This window comes from Corylus avellana, chromosome 2, assembly GCF_965113065.1.
Source record: "Corylus avellana chromosome 2, dhCorAvel1.hap1.2, whole genome shotgun sequence".
Lineage (NCBI taxonomy): Eukaryota > Viridiplantae > Streptophyta > Magnoliopsida > Fagales > Betulaceae > Corylus > Corylus avellana.
The window spans coordinates 6,362,336-6,387,187 of record NC_142491.1 but is presented as its reverse complement, the minus strand read 5'-3'; the positions used below and the strand labels follow the sequence as shown (position 1 = coordinate 6,387,187).

Sequence of the window (24,852 nt, the reverse complement as noted above, 5' to 3'; positions counted from 1 at the left end):
TAGGATTATGACAACTTTAGTCTTCGGACAAGGAATTCCCAGCTGGACATCATTAACAGGAACTTCACCATGAGAGCATAGGGAAGCTTTCCCTTTGAGCTCAAGAAAAGTATTAGTCCTTAAATCCTGTAGACTGAAGCATAAGACAAGCGGGTGCTCCTGAAAAGCATAGTTTAGCACAAACTGAGGGTCCAAGACAGCAATCTCGGAGAATATGAATACGAAGAAGAAAACTGATAAAATTGCTCATTTTCTTGACAACCAAACAGAGGACAAATGAACAATTATGAGACTTGTTGATGTCCTGTTATATCCAATAATAAACTGCCAGCTAAGCCAAAAGCATAAAATAGAATGGTGATGAAAACACCAGATTATTATGCGAAACCGTTCGTTTTGACCAAAAAAAACCCTTCTCTAACCCCACTCCCTGTTCTAACTCCCACCGGCCACCGTATCTTCAAACCTAAACTTTCACCTTAAACAACAACGCCACGATTTTCTTGCTGCCGGAGATTGCTCAGAGCCACTGAAAGGTTGAGATTTGTTACAACTACGGGTTATTTTTGGGTCTGTGTAGAACTATGGTGATATTGATTGGGTTATTTTTGGGTCTGTGTAGAACTATGGTGATATTGATTGGGTTGTTTTTGGGTCTGTGTAGAAATTTAAGGAAAGTGCTCGCGTTTGTTGGAATTTGAAGAATGGATGAAGTTCAGGAACATCCAAGTCAACTACATGGTGAGCTATTAAACTTCAATTTGCATAATCAAATATTTGATCTTTTTGTTGTGATGCTCGTATATGTTATTCTTGCTTGCATCAGTTTCGCAAAACTTCATAGCGACTAGTTGTAAATATTTATTTATTATTAATTTTATTTTAATTTTGCTTATCAAAAGCTCAGCTCAGTTTATGAACTAAAATGATGAATCCTTATAGTTCCTTATACCATCTATGACGCCTTTTGCAGATCTAGATAATGATTTAATTGATGAAAAATGTGTTGATGATGAAATGATAGAAGATCAAAATAATATAATCTTGCTTGGGAATGATTTGAAGCAGCCAAATGCTAGTTTTTCTTCATATAATGGTCCTTTGGAACCATGCCTTGGTTTGGAATTTGATGAGGTTGAAGATGCTCGTATATGTTATAATGCTTATGCAAGGCGAAAGGGTTTTAGCATTAGAAAAAATCATACTCGATTATCGAAGAATGACAAGTTATTAATTGGGGTAGATTATGTTTGTTCGAGGGAAGGAATTCGTCGTACAAGTTATCAGAAGAAAATCCATAAAAATTCGGAGCCCGCAGAAACAAGGATAGGATGTAAAGCAATGATGAGTTTAAAGAAAGTTGGGTTAAAATGGACTATAAGTAAGTTTGAAGTTGAACATAATCATGAGCTTCTTAGTCCTAAAAGTACACGTTTTCTTCGAGGGCATAGAGTAGTAACACCTGCCCAAAAAAGTCTTATAGATACACTAAATGAGTCTGGTGTACCTCCAAAGAAAATAATGTCGGTGTTGAGTAAAGAATCTGGTGGTGACTATAATATTGGCTATATTGCTAAAGATGTTGAAAATTATTTGGGCAATAAAAGAAGTGTTTTTCTTGGGAAGGGAGATGCACAAAGAATGTATAATTATTTTTTGGAGAGCCAATCCAAAAACCCGAGTTTTTTTTTCTCAATTGATGTTGATGAGAATGGATGCATGGGAAATTGCTTTTGGGCAGATGCTAGATCACGAGCTGCATACCAGTATTTTGGAGATGCTGTTACTTTTGATGCTAGTTACTTGACAAATCGCTATAAGATGCCATTTGTTCCTTTTACCGGAGTTAACCATCATCATCAATCTGTGATGTTTGGATGTGCTTTGCTCGTAAATGAAACGGTCGAATCTTATACATGGTTGTTGAAAACATGGCTTAAGGCAATGCTTGGACGTGCTCCTTTTACAATTATCACAGATGATGACAAGGCTATGGGTAAGGCAATCGCAGAGGTACTACCAAATACTACTCATAGATTGTGTTTGTGGCATATCTTACAAAAAGTTCCAGAACATTTGGCTTATATATATAATAAGTATTCATCTTTCCAAGTAGAGTTTAACCATTGTATTCATAGCACGCTCACAATTGAAGAGTTTGAGACAGAATGGAGAGAACTTGTAGGAAAGTATGGAGTGGGAGAGCATGATTGGTTGAACAAACTCTATATGCGGCGTGCAAAGTGGGTGCCAGCTTACTTACGAAACTCATTTTGTGCTGGCATGTCTACAACTCAACGGAGTGAGAGTATAAATAAATTTTTTAAAGATTATGTTCGTTCGAGCACAATGGTGCGTGACTTTGTCCATCAATATGAGAAAGCCTTGGATGCACGTTACCTGGAAGAAAAAGAAAAAGATGTCAAGACAAAAACTTCTAGACCAATTTTGAAAACATGCTACAAGATGGAAGTTCAGGCGGCAAATGTTTACACAAGAAAGTCATTTTTGATGTTTCAAGAAGAGCTATTTAACAGTCAAAAATACAATTCATCTAAACATGGGGAAGAAGGAGGTACGAAGATATATAGGGTGGCCCATCATGGGACAGAAAGTCCATTTTATGAAGTTACACTTGAAATTCTTGAGAAGAAAGTGACTTGTACATGTCGTATGTTTGAATTTGTTGGAATACTGTGTAGACACATTCTTCAAGTTTTTTTGAAGAAATCAATAATGGATATTCCCCAACATTATGTTTTAGAGAGATGGACGATCAATGCCAAGAGTCGCATTATACATGGCATAGCTAGTGATGAAATAGAAGTAGAGACACAAAATTCTTCAACCCTGATGAAAAATAGCTTAAAGTTGGAATTCGATGATGTTGTAGAATTGGGGTCCCATTCGAAAAAAAGATATGAACATCTTAGCATTGCTTTACAAAACCTTCGTCACGAGCTTTTGACAATGGATAATGATTGTGATAAAGAAGGTATTTTTTTTTACCTTTTTTTTTTTTTTTTTTTTTTTTTTCAATTTATAATACTTTACATTAAATGTATTTTGACTACATAATTTTTCAAAATGTTCTTTTTCAATAGGGATATTGTGAATACAAAGTTTATGCCAGCTAACTTGGGGTCGATAGAACAACAAAGTTTAGCAACGGTAAATTTTCATTATAACATATACTCTACCAAAGTAATATGTGTTTATTTGATTAATAGTGAAGATATCTATTCTTTAACTTTTGTTTATTTGTGAATAATTTACAGTGCTATTTGCCAACTATATTGTATCCCTCGACAATGACACTTGTCATGTCTCAAGGTCCTGTATCTTCATCGTCTACAGTTGATATTGGTGTAGATAGGATCAACGCCTATGAAGCTCCCTTAAGTTGCAATGATTTTTTCTAGTTGTGTTTGAGTTCGGAGTTTGCCTATGCATGCTATTGTGCATGATTGATTTCAGGGCAACTTATTCATCAAGTTGCCCTAAATCTTTTTTGTTGTGGGATATTTGACTAAATCTTTTGTGGGATATTTGACTAAATTTTTTTTGTTGTGTGCCAAAGTTTGAGAAATGAGAGATGATTCTCATTATTTAAGTTTCTGTTTCGGTCTATGTAAAAAACTAGTTACTGTCGATTTGGTGAACTGGGTGGTGAAGGCTTTTGCTTGAATTGTCCAGAGATAGTCAGAGATTGAGCTTACATGTATAGAGCACTTTGTAACTTTCTCACTGCTCCAATCCATTAAGAAAACACGAGTACAAATCACTCCGGCCAATTAGCTGGAAACAAGTTTTACAAAAGTAAATATCAACTAACTGAGCTCTTACTAGAGCAACACCACCAGAACAAAAAACAGCAAACTAACAACAGAAAGCAACATTAGACAACTAATGAAGAACCACAACTAATGTCTCTATGAGTCCTCTTCATTCTTCTTTTTGCTTGGCTTTGATCCCTCCACCTTACTTGTTTGCAGTCATCTTGTTCCAACTAACAACGTCTCTCACAGGCATTTCATCAAATAAACGACCTGCTCTTTCAACTTGGCTGTGTCCTAAAACTCCCCTCAGGCAAACATTCCAAGACATACAAAATCCCAACTTTCTCCTTCAACCGAAAATGAAATCCAAATACAACTTCAAAATTCTAACATCACAACACTCGAACAATATGAACCAGGTTTTCAACTTTCTTCTTATCGAAGATAATAGAATCAAATCTACAAATCAAATCCATCCAAAAAGTTTTACAAACAAATCTTTATGGGTTTTTCGTAATTAAGCACAACAATAACAACCCATATGAAAATTCATCGCCAATTTTAACCATCACGTGTTAACTTATTATTGCAAAAAGTTGTATAGAATCAACTAACATGAAAAAAATTGACGATTCTTCTGCAAAATCAGAACCCATTCTTGCAGAGAGTTGTACAGAATCGACGAAAACGGAGAAATCGACGAACGCGATCTTCAACTTCAACTGAATGAGAAAAGTGATGGTGATCTTCAATTTCAACTTGTAAAAAATAGATTTGTTGTTGATGTCATTGACAAAATTGGAAAACCTCTGCACGATGGAATGGAAGAATGGGTGGGTTGTTGCTGTGGTCAAGAGATGAGTGTTGTCCAACCAGTTGGGGGATTTTATTTTTTAATATTGTAAGATTTGGTTGTTTTATAGTGTTTTCCTCTCTATTTTATGTGTTGCTTTTTGCTAACGTGTTACATCCCTATTGGATGGTGTAAAGCGCCTGTTTTGCAGAGCGACCGGATTGTAGGAGCGCTCTATTAGGTTTAGCCACTTTATCCAAAAGAGTCGGAGAGTTAAAAGTAACATTGAAGATGCATTAACAAGAATTTACAAGACAATTTTGAGGTGTAACACGATTAACCTACTTACAAAGAATTTACAAGGTTTATCTCTAATCTACGACTTTCCTCCAAAAAACAGAAAGGCAAGGGGTGCATTTACGGTGAAAAATAAAAAATAATTAAATTTGAGGGGAAAAGAAATACAACCCTCCCTGATGTGAAACCAAAATTGGGGGAAGCCACCCCTTTCTTCCCAAAACCTTAAAAGCTGAATTTTGAACGCAAACCTCAAAATCTTGGAAGCTTGGAATGTGGAAATTGAAGACATTTACATCTTGAATAAGGTGGGTCAATGAGATAAACCTTCCCTTCCCATGCCAACACTAGGCTTGTCAGTCAAGGGAATATTGTATTGCTGATACACTCTAGCCCTGTTTAACGCCCACCACTGCACTGCTTCCTCCTCACTAAACCGCTTTTTACTGCATTTAGAAGAATAAAGACACCAGGTTAATAATCTTTGATAGTAGCACATTCATTACCTATAGGAAATATCCAGTTTCACACACAGAAATCTTTCGGCAATGAGAATGAGAAATTTCATGTAAGAGACTAAGGACCATCATGACATGGACCAAAATAAATTGATATGCCCAATAAAGGAGTCAATATAAAGGATTTTGCAATGAGATTTGAACCCTAATTCTTTGAATAGGAAGAAAAGCTTGAAAAAGTGCTGGAGAAAACTTAGACACCTGGATGGTCCAAACTCATCCAATGTTATATTTTTACATGTAACGTGCATTGCAGGCCCTTCCTATTGTTGGTCATACAACATTCACAAATTTTGTTACTACTCTTTTATCCAATTTTTACATTTTGGAGTTGAATGTGAGAGGAAGACCGGATAGAAAGGGTGCTGTCAAAGAGTTGGAAGCTTAAGGTCAAATCAACCCTTGAGCATTAACAAGGGGATTGGATCCCAGTTCCCTTGGAAAAACATTTGGTAGAAGAAAGTCCTGCATAAGGTGATTTGTTTTCTATTTCCTTACTTTTCTAAAAGTAAAAAGAATCACTATAAAGCGTGGTGTAAAGCAAGTATCCACAAAAGTACAAGGAGGAATACTCCAAAAAAGGAAGGAAATCAAGAAATAAAACTCAAGATCTAATATCAAGAACATATCTATTCTGTCAAGGAAAGATATTGAAGAACAGAAAGAGGAGTGAATGATAACCTGATGGAACAAAATAAGGAAACTCCAATTGATTGCATCCAGAGACTTTTCCATACCATCAAAATACATCCTACTTATTTCCAACTAAATGCACCACATAAGGCTTGTCAAGCCACTCATGATGTTGACTAGATAATCTCAGAAACCATAAAAAAATTTTAGTTGATTGGTGTTGAATGTGCAAAGGTAGCAGTGAGGCCGTGGGCCAAAGATTGTAGACTCACGCAAATCACTCGTTCATCTCACTTATGATTTGGTTTCCCTAATCCACAAGCTGGCATTGCTGCTGGTGATGTGTACCAGGTCATCTAGCATCCAAAGGTCCAGCAAGTCAAACACTCCACTTCCACCCAGCAACCTTGGCAGTGTACCACATTATTTATTGCTCTATGGCTAAGGGAGGTCCGGTCTTATGTTCTTGCTGCTAGGATTTTTGTGGATAATGCCTAATGGGTTGTGAAGTTCTTTGCTCGTCCAAAATGAGGTTTCGGCAGACATTGTAGCATGGCATAGTCTGCTGTTCCCTAATATCTCAATGTGGTGCATCTAGGGAGAAAGAAAGTTGGCGCCTTGGAAGACATTGAGTAACTGTCAAGTTACAGCTTCTTGCTCTGAGACCACTTTTCAAGTGGATGTGGCATCTAGTTGTTTTTCCTTTCCCTTTTTTTTTTTTTTTTTGGATTTGTTTAACCTTAGGAATTATTCTTATCTTTTCCTTTGGTGTTCCTTTCGTATACTCCCCATGTACTAGACTTGAGCCCCCTTTTTGTGCCTTATCATAATATTCACTAATTATCAAAAAAGAAAAAAGAAATGGTGTGAATGTTTAGGGATTGAGCCAAAATTCAGATGTGGGGAAAATGTTTGTCTAGTTTTGAGTATATGGAACATCTTAGGAAAGAGAAACTAGGTCATATTTGATTATGAAATACCTGAAGCGGACACGCTTAAGATCTTTGGCACCTCCAGGCAAGGAAACAAGGGTCATATAAACACCTGGCTCATCTTGCTCAACCCATTCATCCCCATGGGGAGCTTCAGCTTTTGCAGTTCTGGTCTTATTCCTCCCAGTTGCTTCCAGGTGCAACACTTCAGTATGACTCAAAGTGTGGTTATTATTCAAGCTTGACCCATTGGAAATCACCAGGCTGTTTGATCCTTTTGAATCCAGTTCATGGGAGGTCATGTGACTATCTAGCGCATCAATGGCTGCATTCGAGACATCGTGAGCAAGAGAGGGGCTATAAGAACCAAAAGAAGGTGAATTGCTGTTTCTTGCAGCTCCAACAGGTAACCTTTCAGCCATTTCCTTCAACTATCATAGATAAAAGAACAAGGTATAAATTCAGATGAGTTCTTACATTAATAATAAAACTAATCATAACATTAATAATGATGATGATAACGACAAATAACAACAGAAATATTCAAACATAAAAAGTCGAAGTCAAGAGTAACTAATGTTGTAAAGGGTTATAGCACAACTTCAAACCTGCCCAACTATTACTCTGAGGGTTCAATTTATCTTTTATTTTTCTATTTTTCTTAATAATCAAACCTTGTATAACTCAAATACCAAAAATTAAAAAAAGACAATTTTATGTGTTTGATCTAGAAAAAACCAGGGAAAGCTAGAAGCAAGACTCCTTTCCCTCCATGATACCTTGAAGATGCAGTAAGTCTAAGCCTCATGCAGTGACCAGAAAGTCTCTAATCACAAATTAAAACCAAGAAATTTTTAATTTTTAATAACTTATCAAAAAATTTCTGTGAGATAAACACAAAATATTTCTTATTTAACACATCTTTAAGTTTGCAAAACCTTTCTACCGCCTTATTTTGGTCAAGAATTTCACCCAATTTATGTTTAAGGAAACTCCGATGTAACTTATGATCGAGGAAATGAGCATGTAAGTTTGCATAAGCTTTTAATGCCTCAGGTCAAGATTAAAAATTACAGCCAATTTATCCTTTAATTTGAGTTTAATTCATGCTATTCCATTACTAGCTTTCTTCATATAATCACTACCTGAAACGGAATTTTTATTTTTATTTTTATTTTTTTCCCTTCTTAGAACTGTAAATGAGCCAAGCACTTTGTGAGCTGCTTGGTCAAATGTTAGGCTTGGCTTGCTCGTTGAGCAAAATGAGTGAAACCTAAGGCCATCTCACAGGCTGGACTAGTGAAACAGGCTAAGCTTGAGCATCAAGATGCTCACTCATCAGCCTGCAAGCTGGCTCAGCAAGGTGAGATTCATGTTGATCGGCAAGCAAGAGCATCTATAAACTTTCTTCTCAATTGTTTCATTTGGTACCACTGGTACTCGAGCATTACAGTCATGAAAGAGTTTCTTGTCCTACTTCACATACAAGAGGGAGGCTGGTGAGTTCCATGGCAGTAAATTAGTGCCCCACTCGCCTTCATCTTAACACTTGAGGCATGTTTGTCCCACATGGAAGAAAACATAGGCTACTGCATCCGTTGGCGATATATAAAGCCTGCCTCTCTTTCGTTTGATGCACTTAAGGAGTGCCTCTCTTTTGTTTTGGTACCCCTTTTTGACGAAGACCCTTATCAGTTTGAGATGGGCCATGGGCTTGCAAAAAAGGAGGGCCAGAGGGTGCAGTCTTAAAAGTCTGATCAGATAAAATCAGTTACTTACTTATCAAAAAAAAAAGTCTGATCAGTTTATATCTTTCAGGCTTGTCAGGCTGCTCCTGATCTTTGTAAGGTTACAGCAACCCAAGCTCAAGCTCATGTTTCGATGTTCAACTCAGGTCAAGTGGACCTCAAGCTTTATATATCTTCCATTGTTCCGAGTCAAAGCAGCCTAAAACTCGTTTAGCTTAGGTCACCTTCGCCCCTACTTCCATAATAAAATCATTTCACCATGACATGTAGTAGAATATTAATTAGAACATGGAAAGGAGTTAACACCTAATGGAAATTGATATCCTCCAATATCGTCATTGAAGCATTCACCCAATAAGTACATAGCATTGTACTTCGTTATATCGCCAGTTGTCCAGAAAGCTTAAGCTAATAGGAAAGTGTGAATATAATGATTTAAGAAATATTCTAACACTTCTCTTCACTTGCGAACACAAACTCTCTTCCAATACGTGGAATATTTAAATGAAACGGGATACAAATTGCAGGGTTGGGATTTGAACTCAAATCACTACTCCAATATCATGTTAAATCACCAATTGTAGTGAATTTAATCATTTAATTTGTATTCTAACATGCTTAATAAGAAGTCAAATGAGGTTCTAAATCAATATAGTCACAGCTTTTGTTACAAGATATGCCTCAACACCTAATAATAAGCCTATCAAATATTCTAACAATCTCTCTCACGTGTAGGCTCAAACTCTCCCTCAACAAATAAAACTCAACAAGTGAAATATTTAGATAAAATAGGGTAAACCCTAAAGCCAGGGATTGAACTCAAGACCTCTATATTGGTACCATGTTAAATTATCAATTGTACCAAAAGCTAAAGTTGATAGAAAATAGTAAATTTAATTAAGTAATACTCCTAAACCTTTCTCCTTTCTATTTACATGTCATTTAGTCACAACCTACAAATAGAGAACCAAGTATGTATAGATAGAAACTATCTGAGAGGGTAACATAACACTACTATAGCTGGTAAACCCTTACGATTGTAATATATAAAATAGATAAGGGTCCACTATTCCTACTTTCGAAATTCACCAAACTGATCGTACTATACTCATGCCAGCTTTCTTGCATCAATGCCTCCCATTAAATGGCAGCATACAATTCCTCCTAATTGTTCAAGTTAAAGATTATCTACAATAGTAATCAACTATTATACTAAGGATAAAGAACCTAGACGTAAACATTTTAACTTACTTGTGCAGTAAGCGATTTAATCACTTCCTTTGCAGCTTTGCATTTTGCAGTCTCTTCCCCTGCTATAGAAATGGCCTCCTTTAGCTGCTTGGATGTTCTCTCCAGCTCAATTTCTTGAAGTTGTGCTTTACAGGTAAGATCGTCAACCTACATCATGAAGTCAATTAGCTCTAATGCACAAAAGCATCACTCCTGTGCAAAGAACTTTCTCAAAGATGACAGTACACACGCCCAAAATCTCAAAAGAATTAAACCCTTTTGTGCATGAGAAACAAAAAGCCCCTAAGCCGTTGCACATATATGAAATGATATTCCTAAGCAATATTGATCTAATTTAAGTGATAAATGTAACATTTTAGATATTTCAATTACTTAGATATATAAAAAATAAAAAATAAAAAATAAAAAGTAACATTTTATATTACTATAATAAATTATGGCCAAAGATCCAATCTATAAATTTTCTAACCACTCTGTATTCATTTCAGTTCTGACACATACTAACAAGCATGTAGCTGTATTACCAAGTAACATGATTTATACGGAAAAGTAGAAAGGGGAAAGGAAACCAAAGAACCCAAGTATTTTTTCCTTTATCATAAGCCATAATTGCAATGATCAGAATATAAATTACATTTTTTCTGTCAATCCAAGCAAAGATGTATATATATATGTGTGTGTGTATGCATGTAGTACATATACATTTCTGTCCCCATTCCTCCAATGGGCAATGGGATATTTTCTGAAGAAAGATGCAGCAACAATGAGGAAGCAAGTCAAATAAGAAAAGGTTTAGATATAAAATGATTGAGGTTGAAAAGGACAACCCCTATACCTGGGCTCTTAATTTTAGAACCTCTTCACTAAGACTATGGTTCATCCTTTTAGCATCATCCATAACAAATTTTGGCGAACTAAGCCCTGACAAAGTAGGGATTGGGGTTGTGGCACGAGGGGGACTGGATCGTCTCGACTTTGGTGATGTTGCCCGAGAAACAATTCTTGATCCAGGAAGAGAAGCTGAGAAAAACTTTTTGGATGACCCAAACACTGGATTGAGAGATTTAGAGTTATCTAGTCCATCCCATTGAGAACCACCATTGGGAAGGGGAGAAACACAACTTCTATTAACATCGAGTTTCTTGTTTCTTTTTGAAGACACACTTTCCACTTCCCTAGATGATTCTAAAGAAGAAAGTCTTCCAAGGTGATGGACATAAGATCTTGAATCCAATTTCTCATTCTTTTCAACAACTTCATTTTGTCCCTGATTCACACTTCCTCTTCTACTAAGAGCAGGATACGAGGAAGAGTTGGCTTCAGTGGCTTTCCAAAGTTTGCCAAAACAATTATCACAGACCCGAAAAGGTTTGTTGGGATTTGGTGCCATGGAAGCATTGAGAGACTTTTTACTAGTGCATGAGTGGCAGAAAACAAGACCACAATTATAACAATTATGTCGTTTTCTTTTGAAATTAAATGGAAGGCGGCAACCAGAACACAGCGATTGATCAACACCTGACATCCATTTATGCAGACAGATAGCTGCAGTGAAATTAGTGCCACAAACAATTGTTTTGACTTGCTTATCTTTTAAAGCTTCAACTAAGGATGGGGAATTTCTATCATCAGTATCCCCATGACCCAAGCGACCATTGGCACCCTTTCCCCAAGTGTAAACTTCAGTTCTTGAAGTTAAAACTGCAATATGATAAGCCCCACAAGCTATTTCTTCAACAAAATTCCTCATAAGCTTTCCCTCAACACGGGTGGGGAGCTTCCCATCAGTTTTCGGATCTCCTAGTTGACCATAAACAGAGCTTCCCATTGTGTAGACATGGCCGGTTGTTGTAAGTGCAACAGTCAGGCTGTCTCCGCAAGCAACTTGACAAAAGTTGGGTTCAACAAGAGCAGCGACACAAGTAGGCACCAGTCTTGCTTCCTTATCACCATGTCCAAGACGGTTTTTATCTCCATCTCCCCATGTAAAAAGCTTTCCTGATGAGCAGTTGCTGGAAGTCAAAGATCCAACCATGACTTCAATAACTGCAGCAGTGTGCCAAACACCACAAGCTACTCGCATAGTACGGAGGCCCTTAAGAGACTCAACTTCCCTGGGTATTGACACACTTCTACGGTCACCATGTCCTAGAACACCAAAAGTCCCATCACCAAAGGTAAACAATTGCCCAGCAGAGGTTACAACAGCTGTGTGCCACAGTCCACAAGAAACTGATGAAACATGTATTCCCTCCAAAGGTCCATTTAATTTTTTAGGAACCCACTGACTGGCTTCATTTCCATGTCCAAGGAGTCCAGAATTATAAGCACTATTACCCCAAGTGTACATTTCACCAGAAAGAGTAACAGCACAAGAATGGTACTCTCCACATGCCACAAGTTCAATGTTGATATTTTTAAGACCATCTATAAGCTTTGGATGAGAAACATCAGAGTCCACACCATGTCCAAGTCTGCCTCCCAATTCCTCCCCCCAAGAGAAAATCTCTCCTTGCTTGGTTACTAAAGCAGCATGTCGCCGACCACAAGCTATATTCTGAACATCAAGCACTACTGCAGATTCCATGGGTCTAGGCACTAAAGAATCAATCTTAACACCAGAAGAACTTTCATCTCTATGTATTCCTCCACCTAGAATGCCATCGCCAGTGCTTTCCCCCCAAATAAAAATATCCCCTAAAGCATCACCATCATTGTTACCAGAGCCTTGAGTTGATGAGCTAACAGCACTTGACAAACTAACTCTGAAAGCATCCATGCCTGTACCATTTTTGCGCCCAGTTATTCCATCTGAGGCCCCTGATGACAAAGAATGGACTGAGCTACAAGCAGAATCTGAGGGAAAGAAAACCTTGGGAGGCACAGCATACAATAGCACGTCTGACAATGCCTTCTCTAAACCAATTTTTGGAGGGCTTTCATGCGGAGTACGCAGATGAAGGGGATCAACCCCATCCTAAATCAAAACAAGAAAACATCTCAAATTAGTGAATCAAATAGTGAACTACAGTATACGAATGAGAAAAAATGTAGGAACATAAAGAACATCTTTTGATGAACATAATAGTGAATTAAGTAAAAAAGAAAATTGTAGGAACAAAATAGAACACCTTCTGTGAACTGCCACCACTGCCAAATGGAGAGCTCAAAGGAGAACTTCTTCGGGTGTGTGCTCTAGGACTATTTGCTTCAGATGAAACTCCATCACTTCTAGCTTCAGATCTCCCTGTTTGATGACGGCCACGGGATATTAGTGCTTTTAGACCAGTAAACCAGATTTCAGCTTCATCTTTATCCTTGCATATCTGGTACAAAAAAGTGTTGGATCAATAGAGTGAAAATGATTTTCAGTGAACAAAAAGATTTTGTGATTAATCAAGAGTGTCAGACATTAGACAATTACAGAGGAAAGCTCACTAAACTCATATAAAAGATTTTGGTTAAAAGAAAAGGAATGGACACAAGGAGATGCTCACCAAATCTAAAGACCTATCGTCATATATAAGAGAAAATGATTGGTATTCCTTCTCAGGCCGAGGGTACCTCTGAAATATTGGCTGCAGTGAATAAGATCAAGAAGAATCAGAAAGGATTTATTAAAAGAAAAAAATCATAGAAATCCTTTATCGTTAGGAAAGCGATATTTTCACAAGGACTAATGACTAAGTTTTCTTGGGACAGCATTAAATCGCCTTTAACACAACTTACACAAAATTCAAATTAGAGGATGTATGTTACAAACGTGCATAGCCCAGCCTAACACCTGATTGTATTTGGCAGTTCTGATGTACAAAGGCAATCATGTAAAATATTGGTGCCAGAGAAAAAAGAATTCATCAAGCATTAACATACATAGAAACCACTGAATTTCTACAAAACGAAGTTGCAGCTTTCCTAAACTGAAATCTTCCAGTAGTTGAAGCAAGCAAAGATATACAAGAAAGCAAATGCCTCATGAAGTATAAAAAAGTGACATACCATGAAGAAGTAGGTAGAAAATAATGCAAATAAAAAGCGATATGTACAAAACAATAATAAAAAAATAAAAAAGTTGCCTTTTGTCCATGAGTCACTTAGCAATAGATAAAATCAGAGATTGCAACTTTGCATGCACATATCTGAGTATGCACACATACATACTCAACATAAAACTTTGTTAGAGGTATTATCTTTATCAAATATTGACGTTTTTCTTCTACCACATTTTTTACCATAAACCTACATTAATTGGAAAATATTGCCACAGTATGAAAGAACTACTGACAATGTTGAAGATAAATAATTTGAAAGCTTTATTTATGAAAAATTATTAGTTATCCCAAAAGTTTAAATTAAAAGAAAATTGTTAATTTCATTATTTAATTAATATTCCAACATTTCTCTCATGTGTGGACTGAGACTTTTTGTTAATAAATGAGGCACAATACGTAGAATGCTTAACCAAATGATAGATAATAGTGTGAAGTCACAGTTAGAACTCAAGACCTATGCTTTAATACCATATTAAATCTGTAATTATCCCAAAAACTTAAACTAATGGAAATGGTTGAATTAAGTATTTAATTAGTACTCTTAACATTTACATTCATGCTACTAATTAGCCTAATACTAAAGCTAATTACCAAATCGGATATACAAACCTAACTTATATTGTGATGTTACTGTATGCTATTGAATTTTTCTTCGGATCCATAGCAGTATGCACAATGAAAGCCGTGTAGTAGATCTGGTCGTGGGTAAACTTACAGTGCGCTGACCAGGAATAATTCTGGACACATGGCTTAGCTTAAGGTGTTTCTCCTCTTTTCCAGAGAACCAAATCAGAACAGATTCATCCTGAAAGGAACAGAATCAAAGACACGTAGCATGTATCATTTTAGTAGAATCTTACCAAAGGATTCACTAGTCTACAATGTCAGAAGCAACTCAGATTGAAATGGATCTTAGCACGAAACATAACAGATAGGTTAAAGCAATTAAAAAATGGTCTAGGAAAGTACATTTCAGAAACAGAACCAATGCAACATCATGACCACTGGACAACATAACAAGCATGTGACCTATTATTTTATCCTTAATTTCTTTTCCAGTTATATATCCATGCAGCAAGAAATATCTAGATATTGCCCCTAAAATTTAGAAGGGTGCTCTCTTTCTACTATAATAATCCTCATAGTGTCAATTTAATTTCTATGACATGCTGATTTTTATCCTATAATAAAGCAGAGGGTACAAACTTAGAGACCCATGAGGCAGATAAGTGCTACATTAAGGCCTGGAAGCAGACAACTGAATGGAAAGTGCTTTAGGATGAGCTAAGTTAGTTAGTCATGTGCCCATGACATGGAGAGTCCCTATGACACAAGCGTAATCCTTCTGATCCAATTTGAAAGCTTGCTCCTCAGAGATAAAATGGATATTTGGGGATTTTTTTTTTTTTTTTGATAAGTAATAACCAATCATATTAAAAGCGTAAGGTGCAATATTCTAGGATTGTTATCTCAATAATTGTCCCACGAATACAGTAATCTTTTACTCTTTGGCAGGGTACACTAGCTACAAAGATGCACCAGAGAGCCACAAGGTTTCAAATGAAGGGCCATAGCTCCTGTACTTCGCACCTATGGGCAATGGCTAACACCCGGATTAGAATGAAATTTTATGGGGATAGGTATTTGGCAAATCTTACTTGGCAGCTCCTGCATGACTGATTTATGTGTTGTTTTCACTCGGGAGTTCTGCATATTCATCTATTGAAAGGCTTTCTCTTTTGGATTTTAAAAGCATCCTACTTTTTCATGAGCCTCCAAGATCTTTGTAAATCCCTTACCTATGTTCTTATCATATGCATATGAATGCAGAGGTATGTACATGTACACATGTAAGTTTTTTATTCAAAGCAATTATATTAGAGATTGCTAAAATGAACTTTTTTTTTTCAATAATTACATTTTGGCATGACAGGCACACCTTACGCATTACCATCACATAATTCATTGAAGATATATCCCAACATATCCTATAACCTAAACATGGTAAACCAATAAAAGATAGATATTATGCTTAATGGTTTTTATGACAAAAATAATACAAAATTTACAGAACATATAAATTTCCAGATATATTAAGCCTTACATTAGCCAGCCTGAAGGGACAAAATTTGGGCTTCCCTCTACGTCCATACTTGAGCAACTGTGTCCCTTTCTTAAGAGCAGTGATGGCCTGTCACAAAGAACAAGGTAACAATCTAAATAAAAACAAACTAACCAGAGTTTGCAAACTAATCTTAAAGAAGGAGAAGAGCAAATATATATATATATTTTTTTTGATAAGTAGGAGAAGAGCAAATATATAGCTCTATATGATCACACGCAGCAAGGGATAAATTGAAGGTGTTATGAAGACACAAAATACAAATAACAAATAACAAAGCTATGCAAATATTGCAGAGTTATTTGAACAGGGAAGTAAAATAGTTCAAGAACATAGGTGTAACACCGCAATCCCATTTTGGAAAGAGATGAGTAGCCCACATAAGAGTGGGTAGTTTATAAGAAATGCTCATGAGTGCTAAGTTCCACATTACTTACTTATTAGGTGAAACTGAGCTTTGTAAGTGATTCTAAGAAAGTTTCAAATTGACTAGTTATTTTGGGGTGATAGCGCAGATATGGCTAGCGCTTTTTCCAGGGTCATCACAATAGGACTTACGCAAGATGATTACTTTTTACTCAGTTTTCGGAAATAATTTTCTGAAATGCTTTGCAGTTTACAAGATCTGGCCAAAAAAGTTTCTACCAAGCCTGAGGTACCTTCATTCCTTGTGAGGAGGCACATGATGCCATGATTTTCTTTTTCTTCTTCTTTTTTTTTTGTTTTTTCCTTATAGATTCAAACTAACTTTTCTCATGTCAATGAATAGTAATTGATGTCGTCTTAATTTTGGTATGGCAAATATCCTAGTTGGGTCTTAAATTATGCAGAATCTAATTTCTGGACTTCTCATAATTCATAACTCAACCACATGGTGAATCGTTTTCAACGTAATTCAGACTTATTATCTTGCAGACATGTCAAAGCAGAGAATGACTAACCATGCTAAATGTCATCAAGCGATAAATAAGAGCATAAATTAGACCCAAAAAAAAATTACTTCGCAACTATTTTTTTTTTTTGACATGTTCGCAACTATTTATTACACATTGATAGTTGAAAGCCGAGGCAATCCTCCCTATCATAAATCCAATGGTTCTAACAATTGCTACAAAATCACCACTTAAATGAAGAAAAAAAAAAGAAAAGGTGAAATAATATGAACTTTTGCCATTTCATGCAAGCATTACAGTCCCCAATGGTGCAAAAATGATACCGTTCACCAAACCCACTATCACAATTCTACTTCTTGCTTGCCTTACCATAAAACAAAGAACTAAAAAACACCAACATTTCTTGTTTCGCTAATACCATACCACAAACCAAAGCCTCAACTACAAAGCATCACAGAAATTACCCAAAGAATGAAAAAGCAATAAAGTTATTGAAATCAATGAAGCAATTACCAACTCAATGTCCCTCTCCACCAGGTCCACGCTCATCTTCTCCGAGCGCGACATCAAGAACCGATTTTCCGTAACCAAACCCTACCCTCCATCACCCCCAATGCACCAACTCTTCCGTACACAAACTCCTCCCCCCATAGCCTCCTCCAATAACACACATGGCGACACAAATCACTGAAATTCGGTTCCTAATCTCACATTCGGTCACAGCTCAATGAATTCGCTGTCGTTCCAATTCAAGTTTGAGCAAATGGAAGTTGAATTTCCGCAAAGGAATTCGAATTCGAAGACAGCTACAAGTAATGGCGGTTAAGAGGGTTCCGGTTTTGGGAAGCGACAAAGAGAATGTGACAAAACGAGGTATGAGAAGTCCGAAGATTCAAAAAAAAAACAAAGAAAAAGAAAAAGAAACAATTTTTTAGGAGAAATTTGAGCCGGGAAAATGCGAGAAAGTGAGGTAAACTGAGAGAAAGAGTGGGAAAATTATAGTGAGCGACTGTTGTAATGTTGAAAGCGAAATTATAGGGTTTTTGGATTTTCGTTAGCTCTAGAGCTAGAGCCCGTTGACTACTGGCTTTTTCTAGTCAATGAACCAATGAGAGCTTGGCACGCAAGTATGAAGTGAAGGTGGGGCTCCAGGTTTCCTTTTTTCTTGGGATTTTACAAAAACTGTTTTCTGATAATTATTCTAAAAATAGTCTGTCTTAGAAAAACATCACAATAAATTCTGTTTTTTTTTTTTTTGGTCATTCAATTAGAGAGGAAAGAAAAATTATTGGAACTATTTTCTATTGATTCTTTAAATTAAAAACTTTGAGAAATTACACGAATTTCTTATAATTACCAACTAACTTGTTAAAACCGTAAACAATTTTTCAAAAATTAAAGAAGAATTTTCAGTCAAAAGGAAAATGTTTTTCATTGACTATTATTTTACATCGCACTAAACACCGTAAAGTGCATAAATCATTTTTATGAAAATCATTTTACGTCGAAAGAACAAGGCCTAACTTGTAATGTCTCCAAATTTTAAAATGTTGCAATCAACCTCTTTAATTTCCTAATTTTTTCACTTAGCCCCATTTATTAAAATTTTATGTTAAATCAAACGAAAAATGCATCACGCACAATATGCATGATTTCAAATATTTGATAATTTGGTTTTTTTTTTTTAAAAAAAAAATTGATATTTTAAGAGTGTCGATTACAATTTTTTGAAGTTAAAAGACATTACACATTGGTAGTGAGAGAGAATAAATATAATTTTGCCTAAATGTTCTTTTTACGCATATAATGAACGGAGAGGAATCTCTTTTAAACTGAGTCGGAGAAATTTCTTCAAACTCAATCTATAAAACATTCTTGTGTTTTTTTTGATCATAATACATACTTTTTTAATTAGCATAACAATACAAGATCATAGCTAGTGCAACCTATCATAGGATGTGCATCAAATACAAAATGGTTTACTAAAGTTTTGTTTGTTTTGTAAAAGAATATATATATATTTTACTAGTTTAAAACCTTATTAGCATTTAAAACAAAAAAAAAAAAAAACATTTTCATATGCCTTGGCTACTGAAAAAAAAAAACTCTTGGCCAACACTGCCTAAAATCAACATCACACCCACACTTTACTGTCCAATACCTATCATACAAAATCACTCCCAACAATGTCAATCTAAAACTCAAAACCCTTGAACCCAAAATTATACTAAAACCTCAAATCACTCATAATGCAGTGTTAATGAACACGTAGGACTATCCATGTGGTGGAGAGCCTTCACAACTCAAGCACAACGACCTACGGTCCATCCAATTCGGAAAGAATCAATAGATTCATTTTCGCCGTCGTTCCCAAACACAACGTTGGCAATCGTAGTCCAAAACATCTCTAACACAAACAATAAACACCAATACAAACAACCATATTTGCCATTTCTCACCAAAGTAAGAAAAAAAAAAATACCCACATTGTTGCTAATGTAAGCGAAATAGCATTCATGAGTCCATATTCATCCCCCTAAACCACAGACCTTTCCCTTTAATTATTATTTGGTTACAGCCTAAACCATCTTTCTTTGGAGAAAACCCCAACTTAATCCACATAGCTTTATTTTCTCTACAAATACACATTCCTTCTTTGATCATGATGATGCACTCTTAATTGCACTTACTTTAACCATTTATGTTTCATCATAAGGGGCTCCACTTTACCATTAAGATTTGCTTTTATGTTTTCAAGAATAAAAATTCCATTTTAAGTGAACGTTAAGTAGCTTAACTGATAGTGGAATTTGGAATCAAGTTATGATAATAGGTATTTTAAAAACTAGTGGACTGCTTTTTATGAAACCAATAAAGCCTATATCTCTCCACTATGACAAAGAAAAAGAAAAAGAAATTGCAATTATAATACTCTTTTTTCTCTTAAATATACACGTTATGCTTTAAGGATTTAACCCATTTAACTAAATAGGTCCGACTAGGGTTTTTATATAGTCTTCTATCTAAGTCTCAACGAATATGAATTGCCAACCCTAGTCACAAATATTGAAGCCTTTAAAAAACTGCTTCATGCCCATATACCAATATATTGTGCTTTTCTGCCGACAAATCTTTTACAAATCAAATCATTTACATGACCAATATCTCATACTTTTTCTCTTTGATTGGGAAAATATTTCCACAAAGCAAGACTTCACCAATGTGTGAACTTGCTTGCTTCATGTTCATATGCCTTTTCCTTTAAGCATTGAACTAGGACTCGGGGCATTGTTGCTAACTGAGGTACATGCATCTAATACACCAATTTCTTAATAGTATTGAGCCACAACAAATCTCAGAACAGCAACAAAATTCACATCCCTTGTGTGTCATTTCATCCTCTCTCATGGTCACTTAATTTTGAAGACATACTCGCAGGCTCAAGAAATTGGACCTGGCAACTTTCAGAATCCATTTTTCAAGCTCTGACCCATCTTCAACAACATGAAGTTTCTCTACATTTTGTGCATATTGACTGGCAAGGGAATGGGATAAGGAGAAAATGTATAATATTCTTTAAATCAGTCAAAATTGAGCTAATTTTTTTTTTTTTTTTGGTAGTAATTTACAATTGAACCCCCCTAAGCCCAAAATCCTAAATATGAAAAATGTAGCTCTTTCACCTCTCTTTATCAATCAATACTTCTGTTGAGCCCCTTAACCAATATAATAAAAAAAAAAAAATAGAAAAACAATAAAGAGAGGAAAACTAAGGATTGAGTATGTTCTGCAAGTTGCCTACTAGTACTACTCTATAAATCATCAAATTGCTCTTTAGGCCACTTCCAATCCATTATAGTTTGTTCTTGTTCTGTCAGGTGAGTGCGTTTCTTCCATGGCCTTTATCTTGTCAATGTTTGGATGTGATTCCTTGGCCATACCCTTCAACAAATGTGGTCTAAGCTTATTCACATCAGATAATTGAACTGGTTTCAGAAAGAACTCTTCTGCTCCTTCTTCCAAGCATCTGTTGGAACCAATTGAATCAGAGAATTTCCATTAATTAACTTAGAATTAAATGAATTTGTAGGAATTATATTGAAAAAGAAAAATTCTGTGATTCCCTTTACCTGTTAATCCTTGATGGAATTGAATCAGAGAATTTCCATTAATTAACTTAGAATTAAATGAATTTGTAGGAATTATATTGAAAAAGAAAAATTCTGTGATTCCCTTTACCTGTTAATCCTTGATGGGATGTTATCAGAGGACATGATCACAACTGGTATATCTTTAAGAGATTTAGATTCCTGCAAATCAAATAAAATCCTGTCAGATTTTAGTTTGCCTCAAATAATTTTCTTATAAAATTGGTTAAATGTAGGTCAATTATAAATTTTTATAATCAATATCATGATTCGAGATTGATTTATTGAAGACATGGCCATATTTAATACACTACTTTGATTTTTTCAAACTTCTCAGAAAAGGGAAAATCATAAAAATTGTTTGAATTCAATTGTTTTAAACTTTCAGATCTGCTAAAGTCAGCCCCATTAGGAAAGTTATTTGTAAGGGATATCTTTTATTTTGAAATTCACAAGAAATTATGCCCCTTACATCAGGGTTTGAAACTAAAGGTTGGCCTTATCATTTGGAACTACATTCACTAGTAGGCTGATTGATATAAAAGAAACCAAAATTGGTGTGAAAATCTCATTTCTCTGTACTAAAGTGTATCTAATATTCCAGAATTGGGCATAATGGGCAATTATTATAAGGTAAATTAGGCAATTTATAAATCTCCCAAAAATGCTTACCTTGATCTTTCTAAGGAGATCATAGCCTGTCATTCCCGGCATACAGTAATCTGTGATGATCAAATTTACATCTACATCCTATGTAAGGAGAAAAAAGAAAATAAGTTAGTGAATGATAAAATACATCCACAGAGAAAAGAAGAACATTTAGTGAGATCATATACCTGATGATGATCATTTGGAAAAACAGAGGGTGGGTTTGCTTGGTTCTGTTCATCTTTAAGAACACCCAGAAACTCTAAAGCCTTGCTACCAGAATCCACAGCAGTAACTGTGGAAATGAAACATACCCAGAAAGAAAAAACAATCAAAATCCAATAAAGCAACAAACTTTATTTCTCATGAGATCTCTCTGTCTCTCTCAAGAACAAAAATATGAAATTACCATGATAAGAAGAGGTTTTGAGGAGCCTCTCAATCAACTTTCTGTCGAGATTGCTATCATCAACAGCCAGAACATGGAACTGTGCCTCTGCAACCATACCCATGATTGTTCTTGAGATATACCAAAAGGAGAAGCCCGACAGAAGAAATAGAAGAATAAGAAAGAAGACAAGGAAATGTAAGAAAATAACAAAGGGTGTGTGACTTTTAAATGGGAACCCATGAGGTAGTAAGAAAGAGATGGAAATCCTCAAGAAAATCTGACAGTTTGGAAAGCAAGATCCGACAGATTTCCTCCAGAATCTCCCGGATCTTCTAGGTTGATTTTTGAATTGGAGAACAAGCAAAGAAGGTGCTGTTTCCTATTATAATATTGGACTTGTTCATAATGATCCACTTGACCTTTCGCTTTTGATAAGAATTAAAGCCACGGTTGTTAGGTTTGCGCTATTGATGTCTTTTCGTTGGAGTCAAAAGCCTACATAGTTGGAATGTCTCCATGCACGTGCCATGTGTGAACTTTGCCATTTTCCAACTCGTGGTTTTGGCCAAAGAAAACAGAGAGATGGACTAATAAGAATGCTTGACTAACATTTTTTAAGAAAATAATATTTTTTTAATATGCGAATAAGAAATTAATCAAATTCTTTTATGTTCTGAATTTTTTCTAATTAAGTATATTAAACTGACGCATGTTCTTAAAACATACGATGAACGCATGTCAGAGACAGCCAAATACAGCTCTATCTATTTGTTCATGCTTCTTAGAGGCGTTTTTGGTTTTTGGATTTTAAAAAAAAATTCTAATGCGATATAAAGAGAAAAATAGTTTTGAAACAAAAAGCTTTATACCCATGAAATGATTAGTTAAGTACCATGAACAAGTAAAGAATTGAAATTTTTATAGAGTTTTAAGTCTTCTTTGATTCTTTCATGCTTGTATTCCAATCTTGTGGCCCAAAAAAGAGAAAAGTGAGTGGGATTTTTTTGTTTTTTTTTTTTACTATAAAAGTGAGTGGTTTTGGTTGAAGTGGATCTGTTCCATATCATAGGGAGATGTAAATCTAAAACTGAGAAATGAAAAAAGATTGATGAGCTTTACAGAAAGAATAATAATTAAATTAAACTTTTGACTAGTGATTATTCAAACACTAATCAAATTCTCATTTGTTAAACAATTTCATGTCGAGATATTATTAGCATTATATTATTCTTGCAGATTCGTTACTTTTGGGCCACTAAAATAAGATACGTCATACCCATGACATTGTGAATCAATCAAACTTTTAACCAAAATAAATTAAAAAGATATTCTAAATCATAATTTTTAATTTCCTTGGACTATAGCAAATAGAACAAAAAAAAAAAAATTCTTATTTTACGTTGAATCTCATATGGACCCACATAAGCGTGAGAAGCATTTGAGCTTATTATCTAAAAGGTACTAAATGTGAGAGTTCACGTGATACTTATCACATCAACTACAAAATATACACGGTCACGTGACAGATTACACGACACTTATCACGTTTACAATTTGGCTTGACAATCTATGTGATAAGTTACGTTAACTACTAAAATGTAAACTATTAAATTACGCTCGTTTTTATAAAATATGAGCTGTCACATAAATTTGTAATAAAAGTTATATTGCCCAAATATTTTCCCTATTCAAACAGTACTTATCAATATTTTTATGAATCTTAGGCCAAAGTAAATTAGTGGACATCAAATTAAGTCTGATTTGTTAAACAATTTTCTGTCAAGATATTATAAGATTTATTCTCGGCAGATTCCTTAAGTTTAGGCCACTAAAATAAGACATGTGATACTGATGACATTGTGAATCAATCAAAACTTTTAGTTGGACCAAATTAATTTTTATAAACAAATTATAAATCATAATTTTTACTTGGACTCAAGGAAATAGAAAAAAAGATTAATCTTAATTAATAACGTTAAATACCAGCCATAATCTCAACCAATGTGCCGGCTCATTGGTCACTTGGTGCCAATTAAAAAAAGACAAAGAAATACATTTTCTAAGGCTTAAGCTAATTATAAAAAAATATGAATTTAGAATATTATTTTTTAAATGATTAAATTTATAAGATATAACAAACACAAATGATAAAACTTCGAATTGAAAAAACTTATAATTAGGGGTAATTACATTTTTCCTATCAACTATAACGCATTGGAATAAAGGTTTTGGAAAGAAAATGGTAATATAATAGGGTCGGACAATAAAGTTAACAGTTCATGGGAAAAACTGACAATATGTTGTAATTGATGGGAGAAAAGGTAATTACCCCTTACAATTATATTATCAAATCTGCAACTATTTAATCCAAAAAACGAATAAAGCTTAGATAATCTTTATATTAGAACCTTAAAATTCATCAAATCAATGTTATAAATATATATGGATAGTGATGCACTTTCAATACCTAAACTAGACCGAACCCTTTTGTTTGTTTTTTTTGTTTTTGTTTTTATTTGGACAAAGAAAAATTGATGGGCCAGCTAGACAAAAAAAATGGTGACTTTTTCCTTTCATCTTGTCGATATTAATAATTAGCTACTTGTGGGTTGTTGTTTGGACGCCTTATATTTCAAAGATTTCAAAT

General features: G+C 35.0%; 3 protein-coding genes and 1 long non-coding RNA gene across 5 annotated transcripts; 2 read left to right on the top strand and 2 right to left on the bottom strand.

The window, feature by feature from the left end:
* Positions 1-396: 396 nt before the first annotated feature.
* LOC132187336 (protein FAR1-RELATED SEQUENCE 5) lies at positions 397-3,618 on the top strand. Of its 2 annotated transcripts, none has more exons than XM_059601624.2 (5): positions 397-536; positions 665-741; positions 974-2,995; positions 3,105-3,171; positions 3,279-3,618. In XM_059601624.2, exons 2-4 carry the CDS (start codon positions 705-707, stop codon positions 3,113-3,115), a joined length of 2,070 nt encoding a protein of 689 aa, XP_059457607.2. In that variant the 5' UTR covers positions 397-536; positions 665-704; the 3' UTR covers positions 3,116-3,171; positions 3,279-3,618. The 2 variants fall into 2 exon arrangements, with proteins under 2 accessions (XP_059457607.2, XP_059457616.2); XM_059601633.2 differs by having other exon boundaries at positions 397-570.
* A 1,227-nt stretch (positions 3,619-4,845) lies between these two features.
* Positions 4,846-18,049, bottom strand: LOC132182915 (PH, RCC1 and FYVE domains-containing protein 1). The gene is made up of 9 exons (XM_059596287.2): positions 17,532-18,049; positions 16,108-16,194; positions 14,719-14,808; positions 13,449-13,529; positions 13,083-13,277; positions 10,787-12,928; positions 9,952-10,098; positions 7,001-7,383; positions 4,846-5,315 (listed from the first exon to the last, which is right to left on the bottom strand). Exons 1-9 carry the CDS (start codon positions 17,583-17,585, stop codon positions 5,183-5,185), a joined length of 3,312 nt encoding a protein of 1,103 aa, XP_059452270.1. The 5' UTR covers positions 17,586-18,049; the 3' UTR covers positions 4,846-5,182.
* On the top strand, positions 7,270-15,866 carry LOC132182926 (uncharacterized). The gene is made up of 3 exons (XR_009440339.2): positions 7,270-7,358; positions 9,987-10,084; positions 15,519-15,866. It is a non-coding gene; the product is annotated as an uncharacterized LOC132182926 (long non-coding RNA).
* A 2,521-nt stretch (positions 18,050-20,570) lies between the features above and the next one.
* LOC132188051 (two-component response regulator ORR10) lies at positions 20,571-22,628 on the bottom strand. The gene is made up of 5 exons (XM_059602466.2): positions 22,224-22,628; positions 22,003-22,109; positions 21,839-21,916; positions 21,258-21,328; positions 20,571-21,045 (listed from the first exon to the last, which is right to left on the bottom strand). Exons 1-5 carry the CDS (start codon positions 22,324-22,326, stop codon positions 20,853-20,855), a joined length of 552 nt encoding a protein of 183 aa, XP_059458449.1. The 5' UTR covers positions 22,327-22,628; the 3' UTR covers positions 20,571-20,852.
* Positions 22,629-24,852: the final 2,224 nt, after the last annotated feature.

Coding starts and splice junctions, on each gene's coding strand:
- LOC132182915 (XM_059596287.2), bottom strand. CDS start 17,585: ATGTCGCGCTCGGAGAAGATGAGCGTGGACCTGGTGGAGAGGGACATT. Junction 16,195..17,531: donor TGGAGAGGGACATTGAGTTG/GTAATTGCTTCA, acceptor TCTTTGTGACAG/GCCATCACTGCTCTTAAGAA. Junction 10,099..10,786: donor TTCTAAAATTAAGAGCCCAG/GTATAGGGGTTG, acceptor TTCATGATGTAG/GTTGACGATCTTACCTGTAA.
- LOC132188051 (XM_059602466.2), bottom strand. CDS start 22,326: ATGGGTATGGTTGCAGAGGCACAGTTCCATGTTCTGGCTGTTGATGAT. Junction 21,917..22,002: donor TTCCAAATGATCATCATCAG/GTATATGATCTC, acceptor CTCCTTACATAG/GATGTAGATGTAAATTTGAT. Junction 21,329..21,838: donor ATCTCCTTAGAAAGATCAAG/GTAAGCATTTTT, acceptor TTTGATTTGCAG/GAATCTAAATCTCTTAAAGA.
- LOC132187336 (XM_059601624.2), top strand. CDS start 705: ATGGATGAAGTTCAGGAACATCCAAGTCAACTACATG. Junction 742..973: donor ACATCCAAGTCAACTACATG/GTGAGCTATTAA, acceptor CGCCTTTTGCAG/ATCTAGATAATGATTTAATT.